At 41.2% G+C, this 18684-nt stretch overlaps 1 protein-coding gene across 3 annotated transcripts in view; it reads right to left on the reverse strand.

Annotated features, from left to right (window-relative positions):
- LOC126481575 (kinesin-associated protein 3) overlaps nucleotides 1-18684 on the reverse strand; it is a 206948-nt gene that overhangs the window by 135269 nt on the left and 52995 nt on the right. For all 3 annotated transcript variants that reach the window (XM_050105432.1, XM_050105434.1, XM_050105433.1), the window contains exon 8: nucleotides 9813-9975. In XM_050105432.1, coding sequence (XP_049961389.1) covers nucleotides 9813-9975 — 163 coding nt within the window. The remainder of the gene's footprint in view (nucleotides 1-9812; nucleotides 9976-18684) is intronic.

The following is an 18684-nucleotide window of genomic DNA, read 5'->3' on the forward strand; positions in this document are numbered from 1 at the left end:
AAACCCACCATATTCCCTTTCATAATAAACGTAAAATTCTTGGGTCATTCAGTTCTTGACCTTGTATATACCATCTATAGTATCCGGCCATTCCTATAAATCCCTTCAACTGTCACATTTCTAGGGGGTGGACATTCTTTAATAGCTTTTATGCACTCAGGATCCAATCTAATCCCCTGCTCCCCTACAATATGCCCTAGAAACTTAAGCTCTTGTCACACAAAGTGCAATTTAGACAATTTCACTGTAATACCTTTTTCTTTAAATTTTTTCAGGGTCTTACTCAAGGTTAGACAATGTTCTTCCCAGGTAGCAGAGATTATGAGGATATCATCTACATATATTATTAAATAATTCAATAAATCCCTCCCTAATGCCTCATCCAGAGCATGAATAAATATGGATACTGAGATATTTAGTCTGAACGGTAACACACTGAAATGATATGATTTACCATTGAACAGAAACGCTGTACACTTCTTTGATTCAGGATGTAGCCTAATTTGCTAATATCCCACCATCAGGGCCATTGTGCTAAAAAAACCTTGCTTTTTCAAATTTACATAATAATTCATCAATGCTAATTGGTGTGTCTCATTCTGTCTCTATATGTTTATTCAATGTAGGCACCTTTAACACTAATTGCACACCTCCTGTAACCTTTTTTTTACCACTACTAAAGGGTTATTCATGATGCTAGAACTACGTTATATTATATTGTTGTCAATCATTTTGTCAATTTCCTCCTTAACAGCTTCTTTCAAACTTATCAGTATTGGATATGGCTTACAGAAAAATGGAGTGTCATCTTTGATTTTAAACTTACATATGTCATCGCTGATATAACTGGGACGATCGGAAAATACTACTTCATATTCCATTAGAATTTTATATATATCTAATTTTTGTTCACTGGTTAATATTAGAGATTCATTAACTTTGTTTCGTATGTCAGCTCGATGTGATATGTGATTTACATTATCGATCTCTGGTGACAATCGTACTGTAGCAATTAATCGTAAACATTAACATTCAGTTGTCTGTCTTGCAATGTAATTATCGATTACAAATGGTATCCAACATTTACTGTCACCTTTACCAAAGCAAAGAAGATTTTCCTCGAAATTCAATATGATGTTAAATTCTAATAACCAATCTAGGCCAAATAAAACATCCTTTTCTATTATTAAAAGTGTTTGACGAAATCTGATATTTCCAATGTGGCTGTTCACTTGGGTTTCATGTTTCACAACCTTACTTTTTGTTCCAGTTATACCAACTATGTAAACTCCAGTTACTTGTAACAGTGGTAAATAATGCTTAATCTGTAATGTGTTAAAGAACACTCTAGAAATAAGTGACACCTCACTCCCTGAGTATAAATATGTTAACGTCAGAAGTCTCCATGGTTCTTGCTATTATTGGTTGTGGATTGCTGGTAGTAAAGCTTGGTTCTTCCAATAACAACCATTCCTTTGTAGGTATTTTGTGCGTGAAATTAACATACTTATTATGAACCATGCCTCCTAGTGTATCTCTACGACCTCGGCTCCGGCCCTGGATCCAGATTGCAATGTGTTTTCCTCATTGTTAGTAATCACTGGCTGGTTACCAAATCAGGGTACTATGTTACTACTTTGTGCTCTATTATTACTTGGCACAAATTCCTGCGAAGTTATTGGACATAATTCAAAGGTGGATGCTGCTTCTGATAATCATCATTGCCATTATTTCTGTTGCACTGGTGCACTCTAGCTAAGTTGGCCTTATGTTTTTTTTTTTTTTTTTATTTTTTAATTATTATTACTATTCCTTTTGTAATTAAGATTTTCACTTTGGTGTATGCTCTCATTGCAGTCCTTATTTAAAGGCAGCAAGTACATCCACAAAGGACAACAATTCTACTGATTTCCAGCCACTACACAAGATGTCTTTTCTTCCATAGATAGGTAAGCATCTGATTAAAATTTGAACTAACCCCTCTTGTCCCATTGGCTTATCTAAGTACTTCGCCTGCATTAAATGCCAGTCGAAATACTTTCTCATTGTTCCCCACGTATTATTGTAATACTTCGGGTACCACAAATCTGATATTAGTTTTTCCTGCACACTAGTGGACCAGTGTTTTTCCTTAAATTTCTTCTGGAAGTCTCCCCAAGAAGAAAAGTTCTTGATATTTACAGCACCCCACTCTCCAGCTTCCCCTAAAAGGTATTCAACAGCAAATGCAATCTTTTTCGAATCTTCCCAGTTCTTCAGCAAGGCTTAGTTCAATCTTTTCAGAAAATGAGTGGGATGTACTTCCCATCTGGCTTAAAATTAGGAAATTGCCTAGATAACCATTAATTGGCTTCACACTGTAAATCTGTCATTACCTAACAAGTCAATACCACATTAGGAAAAGTCATCCTCTTATCTACCTTGCCCTAAATAAGTTTGAATTCTTTCCCTAATTCATTCATACCTTTCTTGGTAGCACTGAGTTCAGAAGATAAGGCAGCAGATTCGTTCTCAGACATACCTGTTCCTCCAGACTACTTATATTTATTAAGTCTGAGGCTGCTAGCTTCTCTTTAAAGTTTCTTTCCATGTTATCTGCACAAGTGTTAACACCTGCAATTTGCGATTAGACTATTGGTATTAACTTATCCTACTTTTCAACACTCTCTCTCTCAGATTGTGCAATCTTTGCTTTTCAGCATCAAATGCAGCATTACATACATTTTGAAATGATCCTAACTTCTCACTAAGTTCAGATTCTACATTATTACATTTATCTTCAATATCAAATTCTAACTTCTTTGTCAAATCCTGAAATTGCTCATTATATCTCTGATTAAAGTCAGTGAACAGTTGATTTACGTGACAGCTTAAAGAACTAGTTAGTTCACCTTCCAAATCTATTTTAAAATTTTCTACTTTAGTAGTTAAAGCGTCAAATTCAGTTTTCATATTTCCCATGCCTTCACATAAATGGCTAAATTTTTTACTTTGTTCATCTAATTTAGCACTTAACATTCCTAAAGTTTCATTCTGAACATCCAATTTATTATTTAATTGAGTAGTCACTGAATCTAATTTAAGACACTGAGCATTTAAAGTTGTATTTAGTTCTTTTCTTAAAGAAGCATTTTGAGCAGTTGAATCTGTCCTCTGGTCATATATTTTATCATTTGAAGTTTTGATCAAATTCACTAATTGAGGCCAGTCTGGCACCTCCTTACTCACTTTCATTGCCATGGCTGGTTCTGAAGTTTCTTCAACTAACTGTATGTTTTCCATGGATTTACCAATTTTAGAACTAGTCAGCACTTTAAAAAAATAATTCTAAGTATAATAAATACACAAATACAGTCTATTGAACTGTTTCTTCAACTTTATACTTAAACAATTATTGTTTTATGCTCACCCAGCGTAGAGTTTTAGGCTGTGTCAGTGAGCGGGTATGGAATCAGCACCTGTGAACAGCAACTGGTGCCGGTGTTGTCGGTTGGTGGTTTCCACATCGGCATCAGTGCGATTAGAATCAGCACCAGTGAACAGCAACTGGTGAGGGTGGCATCGGTTGTCGGTTTCCACGGCGGCATCGCCGCGATGTGTGTGACAGCTGTATACTCCCCACACTGGATCTTCTTAGTTGAATTAATCTTGTCGTATCTCTTCTTAGTCTAATACATCGGGTCTTCTTTCCATTCCTTTAATGTTATTACTTCCTTATGTCTTTCCCTTTGCTGCATTCACAAATTTTCTTTTTCGTTTGATTTCTGGGCTAAATCAAGTTTCTCATAACTGTTTTCTCGTCTTGTTATATTCAGTTGCTATGGCAACATGCAAATCCACTTTTCTCATTTTCGTCTCTAATTCCCATTTTTTCGGGTCCTTTTTCACCGGTCATCACATTCTAATGCGTTAGACGACAAGAAGCAATGTGCAGGTGGTTTGCAAACTTCCCACCTCTCTCCCATAGGTTGACTTACTTGGTGTGCGCAGCCAATCTTCTTCTCTGGATAGTCGATCTCCAAAAACTTCTTTGGCGAAGAATAATGATGGTTAAGGGAATTTATGAGACTCTCTCTCTACTCTTGAAATAATTTTATACTCAAAGAATACTTCTAGTTCAGTCATGAACCATGGACCTTGCCGTTGGTGGGGAGGCTTACGTGCCTCAGTGATACAGATGGCCGTACCGTAGATGCAACCACAATGGAGGGGTATCTGTTGAGAGGCCAGACTAACGTGTGGTTCCTGAAGAGGGGCAGCAGCCTTTTCAGTAGTTGCAGGGGCAACAGTCTGGATGACTACTGATCTGGCCTTGTAAGACTAACCAAAACGGCCTTGCTGTGCTGGTACATCGAACGGCTGAAACTATGGCCGTGATTTTTCCCAAGGGCACGCAGCTTAACTGTATGGTTAAATGATGATGGCGTCCTCTTGGATAAAATATTCCAGAGGTAAAATAGTCCCCCATCCGGATCTCCGGGTGGGGACTACTCAACAGGACATCGTTATCAGGAGAAAGAAAACTGGCGTTCTAAGGATCGGAGCGTGGAATGTTGGATCCCTTAATCGGGCAGGTAGGTTAGAAAATTTAAAAAGGGAATTGGATAGGTTAAAGTTAGATATAGTGGGAATTAGTGAAGTTCAGTGCAGGAGGAACAAGACTTTTGGTCAGGTGAATACAGGGTTATAAATACAAAATCAAATAGAGGTAATGCAGAAGTAGGTTCAATAATGAATAAAAAAATAGGAGTGCGGGTAAGCTACTACAAACAAGATAGTGAACGCATTATTGTGGCCAAGATAGACACAAGCCCATGTCTAGTACAGTAGTACAAGTTTATACGCCAACTAGCTCTGCAGATGATGAAGAAATTGATGAAATGTATGATGAGATAAAAGAAATTATTCAGGTAGTGAAGGGAGACAAAAATTTAATAGTCATGGGTGACTGGAATTCGAGAGTATGAGAAGGGATAGAAGGAAACATAGTAGGTGAATATGGAAGGGGCATAAGAAATGAAAGAGGAAGCTGTCTGGTAGAATTTTGCACAGAGCATAACTTAATCATAGCTAACACTTGGTTCAAGAATCATAAAAGACGGTTGTATACATGGAAGACGCCTGGAGATACTGGAAGGTTTCACACAGATTATATAATGATAAGACAGAGATTTAGGAACCAGGTTTTAAATTGTAAGACATTTCCAGGGACAGATGTGGACTCTGACCACAATCTATTGGTTATGAACTGTAGATTAAAACTGAAGAAACTGCAAAAGGTGGGAATTTAAGGAGATGGGACCTGGCTAAACTGAAAGAACCAGAGGTTGTACAGAGTTTCAGGGAGACCATAAGGGAACAATTCACAGGAATGGGGGAAAGAAATACAGTAGAAGAAGAATGGGTAGCTCTGAGGGATGAAGTAGTGAAGGCAGTAGACGATCAAGTGGGTAAAGAGACGAGGGCTAGTAGAAATCCTCGGGTAACAGAAGAAATATTGAATTTAATTGATGAAAGGAGAAAATATATAAATGCAGTAAATGAAGCGGGCAAAAAGGAACACAAACGTCTCAAAAATGGCTAGGCAGGGATGGCTAGAGACAAATGTAAGGATGTACAGGGTTATCTCACTAGGGGTAAGATAGATACTGCCTACAGGAAAATTAGAGAGACCTTTAGAGAAAAGAGAGCCACTTGTATGAATATCAAGAGCTCAGATGGAAACCCAGTTCCAAGCAAAGAAGGGATAGCAGAAAGGTGAGGAGTATACAGAGGGTCTCTACAAGGGCGATGTACTTGAGGACAATATTATGGAAATGGAAGAGGATGTAGATGAAGATGAAACGGGAGACATGGTACTGCGTGAAGAGTTTGACAGAGCACTGAAAGACCTGAGTCGAAACAAGGCCCCAGGAGTAGATAACATTCCATTAGAAAGACTGGCAGCCTTGGGTGAGCAGTCCTGACAAAACTCTACCATCCGGTGAGCAAGATGTATGAGACAGGCGAAATACCCTCAGACTTCAAGAAGAATATAATAATTCCAATCCCAAAGAAAGAAGGTGTTGACAGATGCGAAAATTACCGAACTATCAGTTTAATAAGTCACAGCTGCAAAATACTAACACAAATTCTTTACAGACGAATGGAAAAACTGGTAGAAGCCGACCTCGGGAAACACCAGTTTGGATTCCGTAGTAATGATGGAACACGTGAGGCAATACTGACCTTACGACTTATCTTAGAAGAAAGATTAAGCAAAGGCAAACCTACGTTTTTAGCATTTGTAGACTTAGAGAAAGTTTTTGACAATGTTGACTGGAATACTCTCTTTCAAATTCTAAAGGTGGCAGGGGTAAAATACAGGGAGCGAAAGGCTATTTACAATTTGTACAGAAACCAGATGGCAGTTATAAGAGTCGAGGGGCATGAAAGGGAAGCAGCGGTTGGGAAGGGAGTGAGACAGGGTTGTAACCTCTCCCAGATGTTATCCAATCTGTTATATTGAGCAAGCAGTGAAGGAAACAAAAGAAAAACTTGGAGTAGGTATTAAAATCCATGGAGAAGAAATAAAAACTTTGAGGTTTGGCGATGACATTGTAATTCTGTCAGAGACAGCAATGGACTTGGAAGAGCAGTTGAATGGAATGAACAGTGTCTTGAAAGGAGGGTATAAGATGAACATCAACAAAAGCAAAACGAGGATAATGGAATGTAGTCAAATTAAGTCGGGTGATGCTAAGGGAATTAGATTAGGAACTGAGACACTTAAAGTAGTAAAGGAGTTTTGCTATTTGGGGAGCAAAATAACTGATGATGGTTGAAGTAGAGAGGATATAAAATGTAGACTGGCAATGCCAAGGAAAGCATTTCTGAAGAAGAGAAATTTGTTAACATCAAGTATAGATGTAAGTGTCAAGAAGTCGTTTCTGAAAGTATTTATATGGAGTGTAGCCATGTATGGAAGTGAAACATGGACGATAAATAGTTTGGACAAGAAGAGAATAGAAGCTTTCGAAACATGGTGCTACAGAAGAATGCTGAAGATTAGATGGGTAGATCACATAACTAATGAGGAGGTATTGAAGAGAATTGGGGAGAAGAGGAATTTGTGGCACAACTTGACAAGAAGAAGGGTTTGGTTGGTAGGACATTTTCTGAGGCATCAAGGGATCACAAATTTAGCATTGGAGGGCAGCATGGAGGGTAAAAATCGTAGAGGGAGACCAAGAGATGAATACACTAAGCAGATTCAGAAGGATGTAGTTTGCAGTAAGTACTGGGAGATGAAGAAGCTTGCACAGGATAGAGTAGCATGGAGAGCTGCATCAAACCAGTCTCATGACTGAAGACCACAACAACAACAACAACAACAACATGGTATATTTCAACTTCCACAAAAAACAGATTCACCACTTTTCATATAAACATTCGAACTCGTGAGAGTCAACCAAGTCGTCAAACATTAGACTCTATAAGGACACATTTACAAAAGGGTTGGTTTAATATCCACCAGAAAATATGCACATGTCTTGCTTCTAGCAAGTCCAACACATGAATTACTTAAAAGTCTATCTCATTTCTTCATTTGTTCTTAACAATCATCACAGTCACTAAACCAGCAAAGAATAGCATGGGCTCTTCCCTACACGTACACTGAGACTCTATGGATCATAGAGCAGGTACATGTCACCCACCGATCGGCCGCTGCATCCACACTTTGCTTGCAACTGTTTTTAGACCTGCACACACAAACATGCAATGCCCAGTAGGTTGGATTCATCTCTCTCATACTTCTACTTAAAATATCGTGAGTTCAAGATGGAGGAAGGCCAAGTGGTTCTATAATTTACGTGGAAATTCTCTAAGCACTACAATGTCATGTATTATGAAGAAGATATTGACATTTTCTACAAAAGTACTAAGTTAGTTTCTTCATCATGTTCAATTCCATGGTAATGGTTGTGGCCCAAGAATGTGATGTAATCCAGGACAAGTCAGGATTGGAACTGGAGTTGGACTAATGTTTGTGCTGCCTGAGTTAGATTGGAATATGTGGCGTTATAATTATGTTCAGTCTACATGACCACTTATAATGCATTCATGATAACTGCACTGTCAGTTGAAATCTAGATCTTCAATGCAATAAAAAAGGCAGATAACATTACGACTAATGCTGACCTCCTTTCTGTCCTGAGTAAGTTTCTATAATAAACTTCTTATACTTTACATACATATATAGCCAAGGCCTAAGGATTTATAATGTTCCTAATTTTGTAGGCTTCTGAAAGTGATAAATTAATTTGTTGAAACCTGTAAAGCAAAATAAAAATATAGTTGTGACGGATGAGTGAATTTTATTCTGAAATATATACTACATTTGCTTAAAATTACAGCCATGAATAAAATAATAAATATACAGACACTAATGCATGCAAATGTTGCCAACAGTAAAAATACAATGGGGACCCAAAAATACTGAAATTTTTGTTATTTTGCACTTTTATTGAACTCCACATTCAAAGTACTTTAGTTCCATTCAGAATATTGTCCATGTGCATTAATGCTCTTGTCTCAATGCTTTTGTCACTGCTGAAAACAGTTCTGAAACTCTTGAGGCAAGATACTGTTCAAAACCATTAGCCTGTTTCCTGTGATGTCATCCACATCACTGAATTGCTTTCCTTTCAGAGTTTGCTTCTCCTGTTGAAACAAAAAAAAAAAAAGTCAGCTGGAGCCAAATCGGGTGAGTAAGGTGGATTAAGCACAAGCACCATGTTGTTTTTTGCCATAAACTGTCCGACTATCAGAGTTGTGTGGATTGTCTGGTCGTTTTCATCGCACCCGCTCTCGTAATATTTGTAACACATCTGGATGAAAATGTCGATTTACATGAACTCCTTGCGGACAATGTCATTGACATAAAAAACAAATCAACATTGTTTCCACAATGGATCGCATTTGACGTGCTTTCCTGGGTTGTGGTGACACTTGAGTTTTCCACAGCATGGCGCTTGCTTTGACTCTGGATTGTACCCTTGGCACCAACTGTCATCCCCAGTCACAATTCCTTTCAGAAAATCTGGATCGTTCTGTGCTACACTATTCAGGTTACAGCAAACATTCACATGGTTTTCTCTTTGGTCATCTGTAAGCAACTGAAGAACAAATTTTGCAGGCACCCATCTCATGTGCAAATATACAGTTAAAATTTGCTGCACCATGGTCTGTAACACTTTTGTTTCCTCAGAAATTTGGTAATGATCCTTTGATGACTGCATCAAATGTACATTTAAATGTGTTAATATTTTTATCATTTTTTCCTCTCAAAGGACGACCAGGGTGTGGCAAGTCTTCACTTAACATCTTGCTGATTTGAAATGAGAAAACCACTCATAAACATGTGAGTTCCCCCAATCATCATCATTACAGGCTTGCCACAGCATCTCAATAGTCTCGGCTGCAGTTTCCCCTAACAGCAAACAAAGTTTCCCACTGACTCTTTGTTCCTTCTTATCAGCTATGCCATTAACTGTCAAAGGATTGAAATAAGAATGCAAACAACAGAGCACCACAAAGAAACTTCTTGACTCCAACTGACACCAGCTTACTGAACAACAAGGGAGACACCAAACTAACACTACATAGCAGCACAAAGCATAACTACAAAGCGTGCTTGCACAACAGTTTGAGTCTGGTTTTCTGTGTTCCCCCCTCATATTTAAATGGCAAGGCAAGCCAATTTACTCAATTTTTATTGCTATAAAAACCATAGTTTAAATGCACTCACCACAAAAAATTGTCTCTCTTACCTAATAATGTTACAATTTTTGGAATTAATCCAACGCGTACCATCCTTTCCCTTAGATGTGTATCAAATGACAAATTCATGAGAAGTTTCAGGGTAATGTGGATGAGGTCAGAATTGTTCATCATCAAAACTCTGGGCAATTTTTCAATCACTCCAATATCAGCCTGAAATAAATTACCACAAGATCAACAAAATGCAGGAAAATCCAGGCGAGCAACATGGAGTTAATGAGCATGTACACGTGCTTACACAGTTTCTGGAGCATAGTAGCTTAGTTTTTTAGAACAACTAGATTTCAAAAATCCCACATTCCATCCCAATTCAAATCCACCATCACTTAAAGAGGTAACAGAAATAATCAATTCTTTGAAGAACAACAAGTCTCTAGGGGAAGACGGAATCATAGCAGAAGTATGGAAATTATATGACAATAATCTCACACAAGCAACCCACAGAATTATATCAAAATTTGGGAAACTGAACAAATATCTGCAATGTGGAAATGTGCATTAATTCACCCTCACCACAAAAAACAGTGCAAAAACTGATCCAAATAATTACAGGGGAATTTCACTGCTCCCTGTAATATACCAAATTCTTTCAAAGGCCCTGTTAAACAGACTAGAAGAACAAGCAGACCAGTTAATAGGGGAGTATTGGGCAGGGTTTTGCAAAGGTAGATCTTACATCGAACAGATATGGAACTTAAAAACAATTTTGCAAATGAGATGTTGAAATACTGTGGTAACTTTTGTCTATTTTAAAAGGCTTACGATTCAATATACAGACAAACATTATTCCACAATTTAGAGGAATTCAGGATTGACAGGAAAACAGGGTCAGTTATTCAACAGGCATTAACAGATACAACCTCCAAAGTTAAATTCATGGGAGAAACATCAGAAGCATTTCGTATCTATATTGGTGTTCGCCAAGGAGATGGAATGTCCCCCTTTCTATTTAACATGGTTCTGGAAAAAATTGTGAGGATATGGCAAAAGGAAATAAAAAGAATTCAGCTTGAGATTAAAAAAGAGCAGAGAACCAGCGTGAAGTGTCTGGCTTCTGCAGACGATCTTCCCATTCTAACGAACAATACAGAGGAAGCCAAACTTGAATTGGAAAAACTACTCGAAATCTCACAGCAAACTGGACTACAAATCTCCTATGAGAAAATACAGTACATGGAAAACAAACCTGTAGATAATCACCCCATTACTACTCAATACAGGAAAGTGGCGCAAGTTGCCCACTTCAGATATCTGGGAGAGAAAATCCAACCATCAGGACTGAACTCAATAACCAATAAATATAGAATCTCTAGATTACAAAAAGCATATAAGCTCAATTGGAATCACTGTAATAAGAAATCTATTTCTGTCAATGCGAAACTAAGGCATTACAACACAGTAGTCCTACCACAAGCACATTATGCTGCAGAAACTACAGTGATTCTTGGCCATACGAAGATCAGAGAGATTGAAAAGCAGGAAAGAAAACTTCTGAGGAAAATATATGGACCAGTGTTTCGGGAAGAAATTTGGATAAAGAGGCCAACTAGAGCGATTTACAAAGACATAGAAACAATAACAGACACCATTAGAAAGAGAAGGATGACATTTTATGGACATATCAGCAGGATGAATAAAACCACACTCACAAGGCAAATCTTTGAGATAGTAAACAAGAGCAAAAACAAGACAAAGTGGTTCACTGAAACAGAAGAAGACGTTAAAGAACTGGGAATCACAAAAGACACCATAAACAATAGAGAACAGTTTAGAAACATCATAAAAAAACACACACTTAAACAAGAACACACGGAGAACAGAATGGGAAAAGATGGTCGGAAAAACACAAGAGAGAACACAGTGAACGTATGAAGAGAATTTGGGAAGAACGAAGAAAGAAGAAGAAGACATGACTACTCAAGTTCAACCGTTCTCTTAAAAGGGAATAATCAAAAATATCGCACAAGCACTTGCCATTTTCTGAAGAAGACAAAAAATTCATATCTGAGCAACTATACCCCTAATCTCACTGCTCAAAGCACTACTACGCAGTGTGTGGTTATCTCTGCTCACTGTATTGTTAATATTCAATTAGCAGTGGATCAAAATATTTAAAAAACTGATAAAAAAACAAACAACTTTTGTAAATCTATGAAAGGGGCTGCTTGATTCATAAATAACAACAAAATCTGAGTCAGGAATATCAGAAGAAAGCAAATTAGAAATATACGAGCACACTGTTTCCAAATGGTATTTCTTGAACACACATCTTTCCCTATATTCTGGTCATCTATTGCTCTTGTGGCCTTCAGTCCCAAGACTGGTTATATTTAACATTTCTGCCTTACTACCATATGTGAAGATTCAAGCAATCACAGTTAATATGATGCAGTGATCAGCTGATAAGTAAAAGTCAAGTTCTGCACGTATAGTGACATCACCAGTTCTATCAAATTGTAAACAGGAAACTACTGAAGTAATGTGTACAGCCAAAAGTTGTAAGAGCATTATCATTTGGACATTGGGCTCAAAATTTTCATTTTAATAAGTTCTAACTTTTAAAGTGAAATTTATGTTTTGCAAATGAAAAAGGGAAGTGGAAATTTTAATTTGTAGTTTATGTACAGAACCCATGGAACACCATAATGCTTGATTTAGACTGAAGCTAAGGTGTCCAATGAGAGCAGTAGGAGTTACATGGAGGAAAAAATGAAAAATTTCTACTGTGTCTCAATTTGAAACATTTGTGGTCGAATGTACTGAATAAACAAAATAAAGATGGTTTGTTTCTTTTGTGTAATAATTCATATCATTGCCTGTAATAAAAATGCAACTTATCAGGAGCCTTAGCTGAATAAACATCTGATCATAACTGATATAATCATTCACATTAACCATTACAGCAGAGGCGTTTTTGACCTTTCTGTAGCTAGTGGAAGGACTGGAGAATCAACTGACCTTATTTCACTATCTATCATTTACCTCTCAAATTGTCATACAAAGAAGAGATACAAGAATTTTACATCTTTATTAGGATCATTTTTTATGATATTGGAAATAAAGGATCAAAACATGGCTTTTGACAAAATCCCATTTGTTGTGTTTTACTCACAAGGGAACCTCCCCTTTGCGCCCCCCTCAGATTTAGTTATAAGTTGGCACAGTGGGTAGGCCTTCAAAAACTGAACACAGATCAATCGAGAAAACAGGAAGAAGTTGTGTGGAACTATGAAAAAAATAAGCAAAATATACAAACTGTGTAGTCCATGTGCAAGATAAGCAACAACAAGGCTGATGTGAGCTCAGGAGCGCCATGGTCCTGTGGTTAGCGTGAGCAACTGCGGAGCGAGAGGTCCTTGGTTCAAATCTTCCCTCGAGTGGAAAGTTTAATTTTTTATTTTCAGTTTATGTGACAAACTCTTATGTTTTCATCACTTTTTTGGGAGTGATTATCACATCCACAAGAAAACCTAAATCAGGCAAGGTAGAAGAATTTTTTTACCCATTCGCCAAGTGTACAAGTTAGGTGGGTCGACAACATATTCCTGTCATGTGACGCACATGCTGTCACCAGTGTCGTATAGAATATATCAGACGTGTTTTCCTGTGGAAGAATCGGTTGACCTATGACCTTGCGATCAAATGTTTTCGGCTCCGATTGGAGAGGCACGTCCTTTCGTCTACTAATCGCACGGTTTTGCGGTGCGGTCGCAAAACACAGACACTAAACTTATTACAGTGAACAGAGACGTCAATGAACGAACAGACAGATCATAACTTTGTGAAAATACAGAAAGAAAACTTTTCACTTGAGGGAAGGCTTGAACCTAGGACCTCTCGTTCTGCAGCTGGTCACGCTAACCACGGGACCACGGTGCTGCTGAGCTCACATTATCCTTGGCGTTGCCTATCTTGCGCATGGACTACTCAGTTTGTATATTTTGTTTATTTTTTCATAGATCCACACAACTTCTTCCTGTTTTCTTGATTGATCTGTTTTCAGTTTTTCGAGGCCTATCCACTGTGCCAACTTATAACTAAATCTGAAGGGGGTGCGATGGGGAGGTTCCCTTGTCAGGCAGACAAAACAACAGTGGTCTTAGCCCATTGTTGCCCGCACGAAAACCGAGTTTATTGTGTGGTTTTTCTTCCTGTCATTCTATTAAAACTAGCCAACACCCTTGAAGAGTAGAAGGAGACCCTTTACTAGGTGTTTATTGGCAACAATTTATTTAGGAAATAATGACCCAAATAAACTGTGTCTATGCACTGAACGGTTAAGTGTGATGTAGTTTCATACCTCACAACCCACAGACTGCACATAGGGGCAAGTACAGATGTTTCCTACCACCAGTCATTAGTCATACCATGAGTTTAATTTGCTTTCTGCTCATGCCCAAGATTTCAGAACTGCACTGACAACATGGTCTTTTTTTGTTTTTAGATTTTAGTCCAATATTATGCATGCTTCTTCCTGATGCAGTCACATAGTTTTCATTTTACCATTTCCTTAGTGATGGTTAAGATAGGTTCTAATCCAGTAAATGGAGTCATTGCTACTGCCCTGATCACACTATCAGCTCGCTCATTAGCACTAATTTCTGAGTGATCAGGAACCCACAGCAGGTTTATCCTGTTGCTTTCCCCTAGCCTCATAAGGGATTCTGGGAATTCTACAATGATCTTTATTTCATTCAGGGGCTGATGGAGATTTCACAGTTGCCTGACTTTCTGAATGAAAGTGCATGTCATGATTCTTGTAGCACCCACACAGATTCTCCTCTCTGCACTTTCTGATAGCAAATACCTACTCCTGGAATACTGTGGCCAGCTTCCCTATAGAAACTGCTCTCTGCAGTTCAGGCTGCTCCCTGTATACTCCGATTCCCAGTACCTCTGTCTGTTTTCGACTTGTCTGCAAACCAGTATTGTGGTTCATTCTCCCACTGCAGCCTGCTTCCAATTCTTATGCTGTTATGCTGAAAAGCTTATTGGAGCAGCTGGAGGCTTTTGTATAACTCACCAACATTTTCATGACCTTTCCTATATTTACCACATTCATTATATTTTGTGGGATATCCTACAGATTTCCAGTTTCAAACTGTGTGTCCATGCTGTTGCCTCCATTTTAAACCACAAACATAATGGAGGTAGGTCCAACATGGTCTCCCTCCCAGCAGGGAGTGTGCTGCTTATTCCACCTGTTATGGTCAGAGAGGCCAGTCTCTGCACTACGCCAAGCTCCTTAGGAGCTACTTTCTGTTCTATTTTATTTCCTCACACTAAAGTCCTACAAATAGGCCTTAATACAGAGGCGTACATCCAGTACATGCTCCTCGGACTTAGATCCCAGTTTTTACAACAGGCCCTTCTAGTGCAAGTAAAGTACCTTTTTCCTTGGAACTATATTCTTTATCTAGTATCTTCCACCGTGGAAGTCGAACACGCGGCACAACAAATGGACGTGGTCAGCCCATAGAGGGCTCCGCCTCCGCGGTGGCTATTCCGCGCAGCAGCTCTCGCGCAGCGAGGGCGCCACCGCTAAGCCACGTGCAGACAGCGGCCAATAGCCGCTCCCTCCGGTTTCATATATAGGGACCTGCTCCGCCCTAGTCCGGCCAGTCTGGTACTCACTCTGGATTTCGTTTCTATCTCGGCGGTACTGCGTTCTGGTCATTGCTCGTTGTTGACATTTGCCTGGCTCTGGTTCCGAGTGGATTTACGTTTGGTGTTTGGTGTTGTGGTTTCCACAAGCCTCCATTGTTTATCTCTTCCTTGTTGTGTCACTCATAGTCGGACGTGGTCGGTTGCTGTCAGTTGTCGTTGGTCTGTCGTCCGACTCGTCCTGTGTTTACGCGGTGGTGTACGCTCCACCGCCGGCGGCTTCCCCGCCTGGCGGCTCCGATCCGCAGCCCAAGGCATTCCCGCTGTTGGTTGTGGTTACTACATTTTGGCGACGAGGTAAACAGAACATAGGAGTCTGGAAGAGAAATTACTCTCTTAGAGCAACAGCAGCAGCTTATGCGACAGCAGCAGCAGCAGCAGTTGGAGGTCTTACAGACCTCACTGCAGTTGCTCTCGGACAGGGTCAATAAGGGGGATTTCCTCCCACCTCTTTCCCCAGGTGCCCCGCTTTCAGACATGATCACATGTCTGCCGTCGTTCCCACCATTCAACGACGCAAACGAGGATTGGGAAACGTATCTGCATCGTTTGAAGCAACATTTCATGGCCTTTCAGGTGTCGGATGACTCTCTGCAGCAGTCGTTGTTCTTGTCTTGGGCCTCACCGGACACGTTTTTCTTGCTCCGCAAGTTGGCACCGTTGGCCGACCCCATGGCTCTCTCCTTTCACGAGATCTGTGTGTTGCTAACTAACTATTATTCCCAGCGATACCATGTGGTTGCATCTCGCTTGGAATTCCATCAATACCACAAGCAGCCGGGTCAGTCCTACCGTTCCTGGGTGACGGATTTGCAAGGCCTCAGCCACAAATGCAACTTCACGTGCACCACTCAGAAGTGCAAGGCATCATATGCAGATTCTTTAATTCGGGATGTGGTTGTTCAACTGGCGCCCAATCCAGAGGTCCGCACTGCGGCGTTAATGTTGGACAACCCCTCGTTGTAAGACATTCTGCGTATTGCCCATTCCTTCGAAATTGCTCAAGCAGCGAACGAATGTCTCATGGCGCGGCCCCAGGTGGCAGCAGTCGAGTCCACTTCCCGCTCCACTCCTTATCGCCGTCGACAGGACGCAGTCTCCAGAGGGTTACCACCTTCGAGATTCCTCGCTGTCTGACGTCTCTATGGCGTCCGAACCACCGGTTGCCCCTCGACGGCGGCCACGTGGCCACCTCCCGTCGTGCCCCCAGTGCTTCTCGGCCCACACTCGAGCTGACTGTCCCCATCGCTGGAAGACCTGTTCGCTCTGCGAGAAAGAGGGCCACCTTCGATCTGTCTGTCGTAGCCGCTCGACCTGCCCCCGCCCCGCCCCTGCGGGCCAACAGGAGGCCGTCCATGCTTTACACGCAGTCGCCCCTCGGACCAACACATTGGCTGAAAAGTTATTCCTCACCCTACGCATCTTTAACGAGGACGTCCGTTTCCAGGTCGATACGGGGGCCACAGTTTCTTTGGTCAATCTGATGACGTATGCACATCTCGGGTCTCCAGAATTGTCCCCACCCTCTCGGAGGTTGGTCGCCTACGGCGACGGTTCCATCCCTCTCCGTGGGCAGTTTTCTGTTATGGCCATCTACTAAAACGTTCCCCGGCCCCTTACCCAATTTGTGGTGGACCACCCGTTGGCTTCGGACATTTTTGCACTAGATGCATTTACACGGTTTGGCTTTTCCATTCAAGATGAAGTGCAGTTCGTTTCAACTACGGTTCCATTTCAGGACCTAGACGATCTGTGCACGTCCTTTTCCTCCCTGTTTTAGGCAGACCTGGGCTGCACTTCCAATTTCCAGGCACACATCACTTTAGTGCCGAACACACGGCCTCGCTTTTGTCGGGCTCGGCCTATTCCGGTAGCTTTGCGTGCGGCCGTCAAGCAGGAACTCGATTGGCTCCAGGCTGCGGGGGTTATCGAGCCGGTACAATTGAGTGCCAGGGCAACGCCCTTAGTGGTCATCAAGAAACCCAATGGATCGCTTCGTCTTTGTGGGGACTTTGGGGCTTCAGTCAACGCTCAGTCTTTGGTCGAAACTTATCCCATTCCTCGACAGGAATACCTTCATGCTAAACTGGCAGGTGGCGAGTACTTTTCTAAGATTGGTCTGGCAGAAGCCTATCACCAATTGCCGTTGGATGAGGAATCGCAGGCCATCATCGTCATCAGCACACCTTTGTCTCTATAAATACAAGCGTCTTCCGTTTGGCATTTCCTCTGACCCTGCGATTTTCCAGCGGTATCTCGAGCAACTTACGCAACCAATACCTGCTTGTGTCAATTACCTCGATGATATCTTAGTAACGGGGCGCACACGCCAGGAACATTTGGGCAACCTCAGTACCTTATTTCACGCGCTGCAGGCTGCGGGTTTACGTTGTCGAACGGAGAAGTGCGGTTTTTTTCAACCGGAAGTGGAGTACTTAGGACATTGGCTCAGTAAAGATGGCATTCGCCCTTCAGACCGCAATGTCGCAGCCATCGATGCCCTTCCCCATCCACAAAACTTATCCCAACTCCAGGTATTTTTGGGGAAAGTCAATTATTACTTAAAGTTCTTACCCCAAGCCGCCCACGTCGCATCCCCTAAATCGCCTGCGTCGCAAAGGGGTACCTTACATGTGGACTTCTGCCTGCGATCAGGCTTTCACCCGCCTGAAGACGATGCTGAAATCTGCCCCTCGCCTGACGCCTTTCTCTCCGGATCGTCCCTTGGTGGTGGCGGCCGGTGCCTCAGTGTACAGGATTGGGGCAGACCTGGCACACAGGAATGAGGATGGGTCGGAACAACCTGTGGCATATGCATCCAAGACGTCAACCCCTGCGCAAAGGAATTACTCTCAGATCGAAAAGGAGGCTCTTGCCATTATTTTTGCAGTTCAGAAATTTCACATTTACCTGTTTGGGGCGCGGTTCACCCTCCTCATGGATCACACGCCCTTAGTGTCCCTTTTCGGGCCCCATTCGCACCTCCCAGAACGGACGGCTCAGCGTCTTCAGCACTGGGCATTGTTCTTGCGTAATTACACTTACACCATCCGCTATAAGCCCACCAGTCAACACACTAATGCAGATGCCTTGTCATGTCACCCAGCAGGACCCGATTCGGCGTTCGACCACAGCAGGAAGTCCTGTGCTTCCACATCGACTCTGCCCGCCGGGAGACTCTCGATGGATTTCCTCTGA

The sequence above is a fragment of the Schistocerca serialis genome, chromosome 5 (assembly GCF_023864345.2).
Source record: "Schistocerca serialis cubense isolate TAMUIC-IGC-003099 chromosome 5, iqSchSeri2.2, whole genome shotgun sequence".
Lineage (NCBI taxonomy): Eukaryota > Metazoa > Arthropoda > Insecta > Orthoptera > Acrididae > Schistocerca > Schistocerca serialis.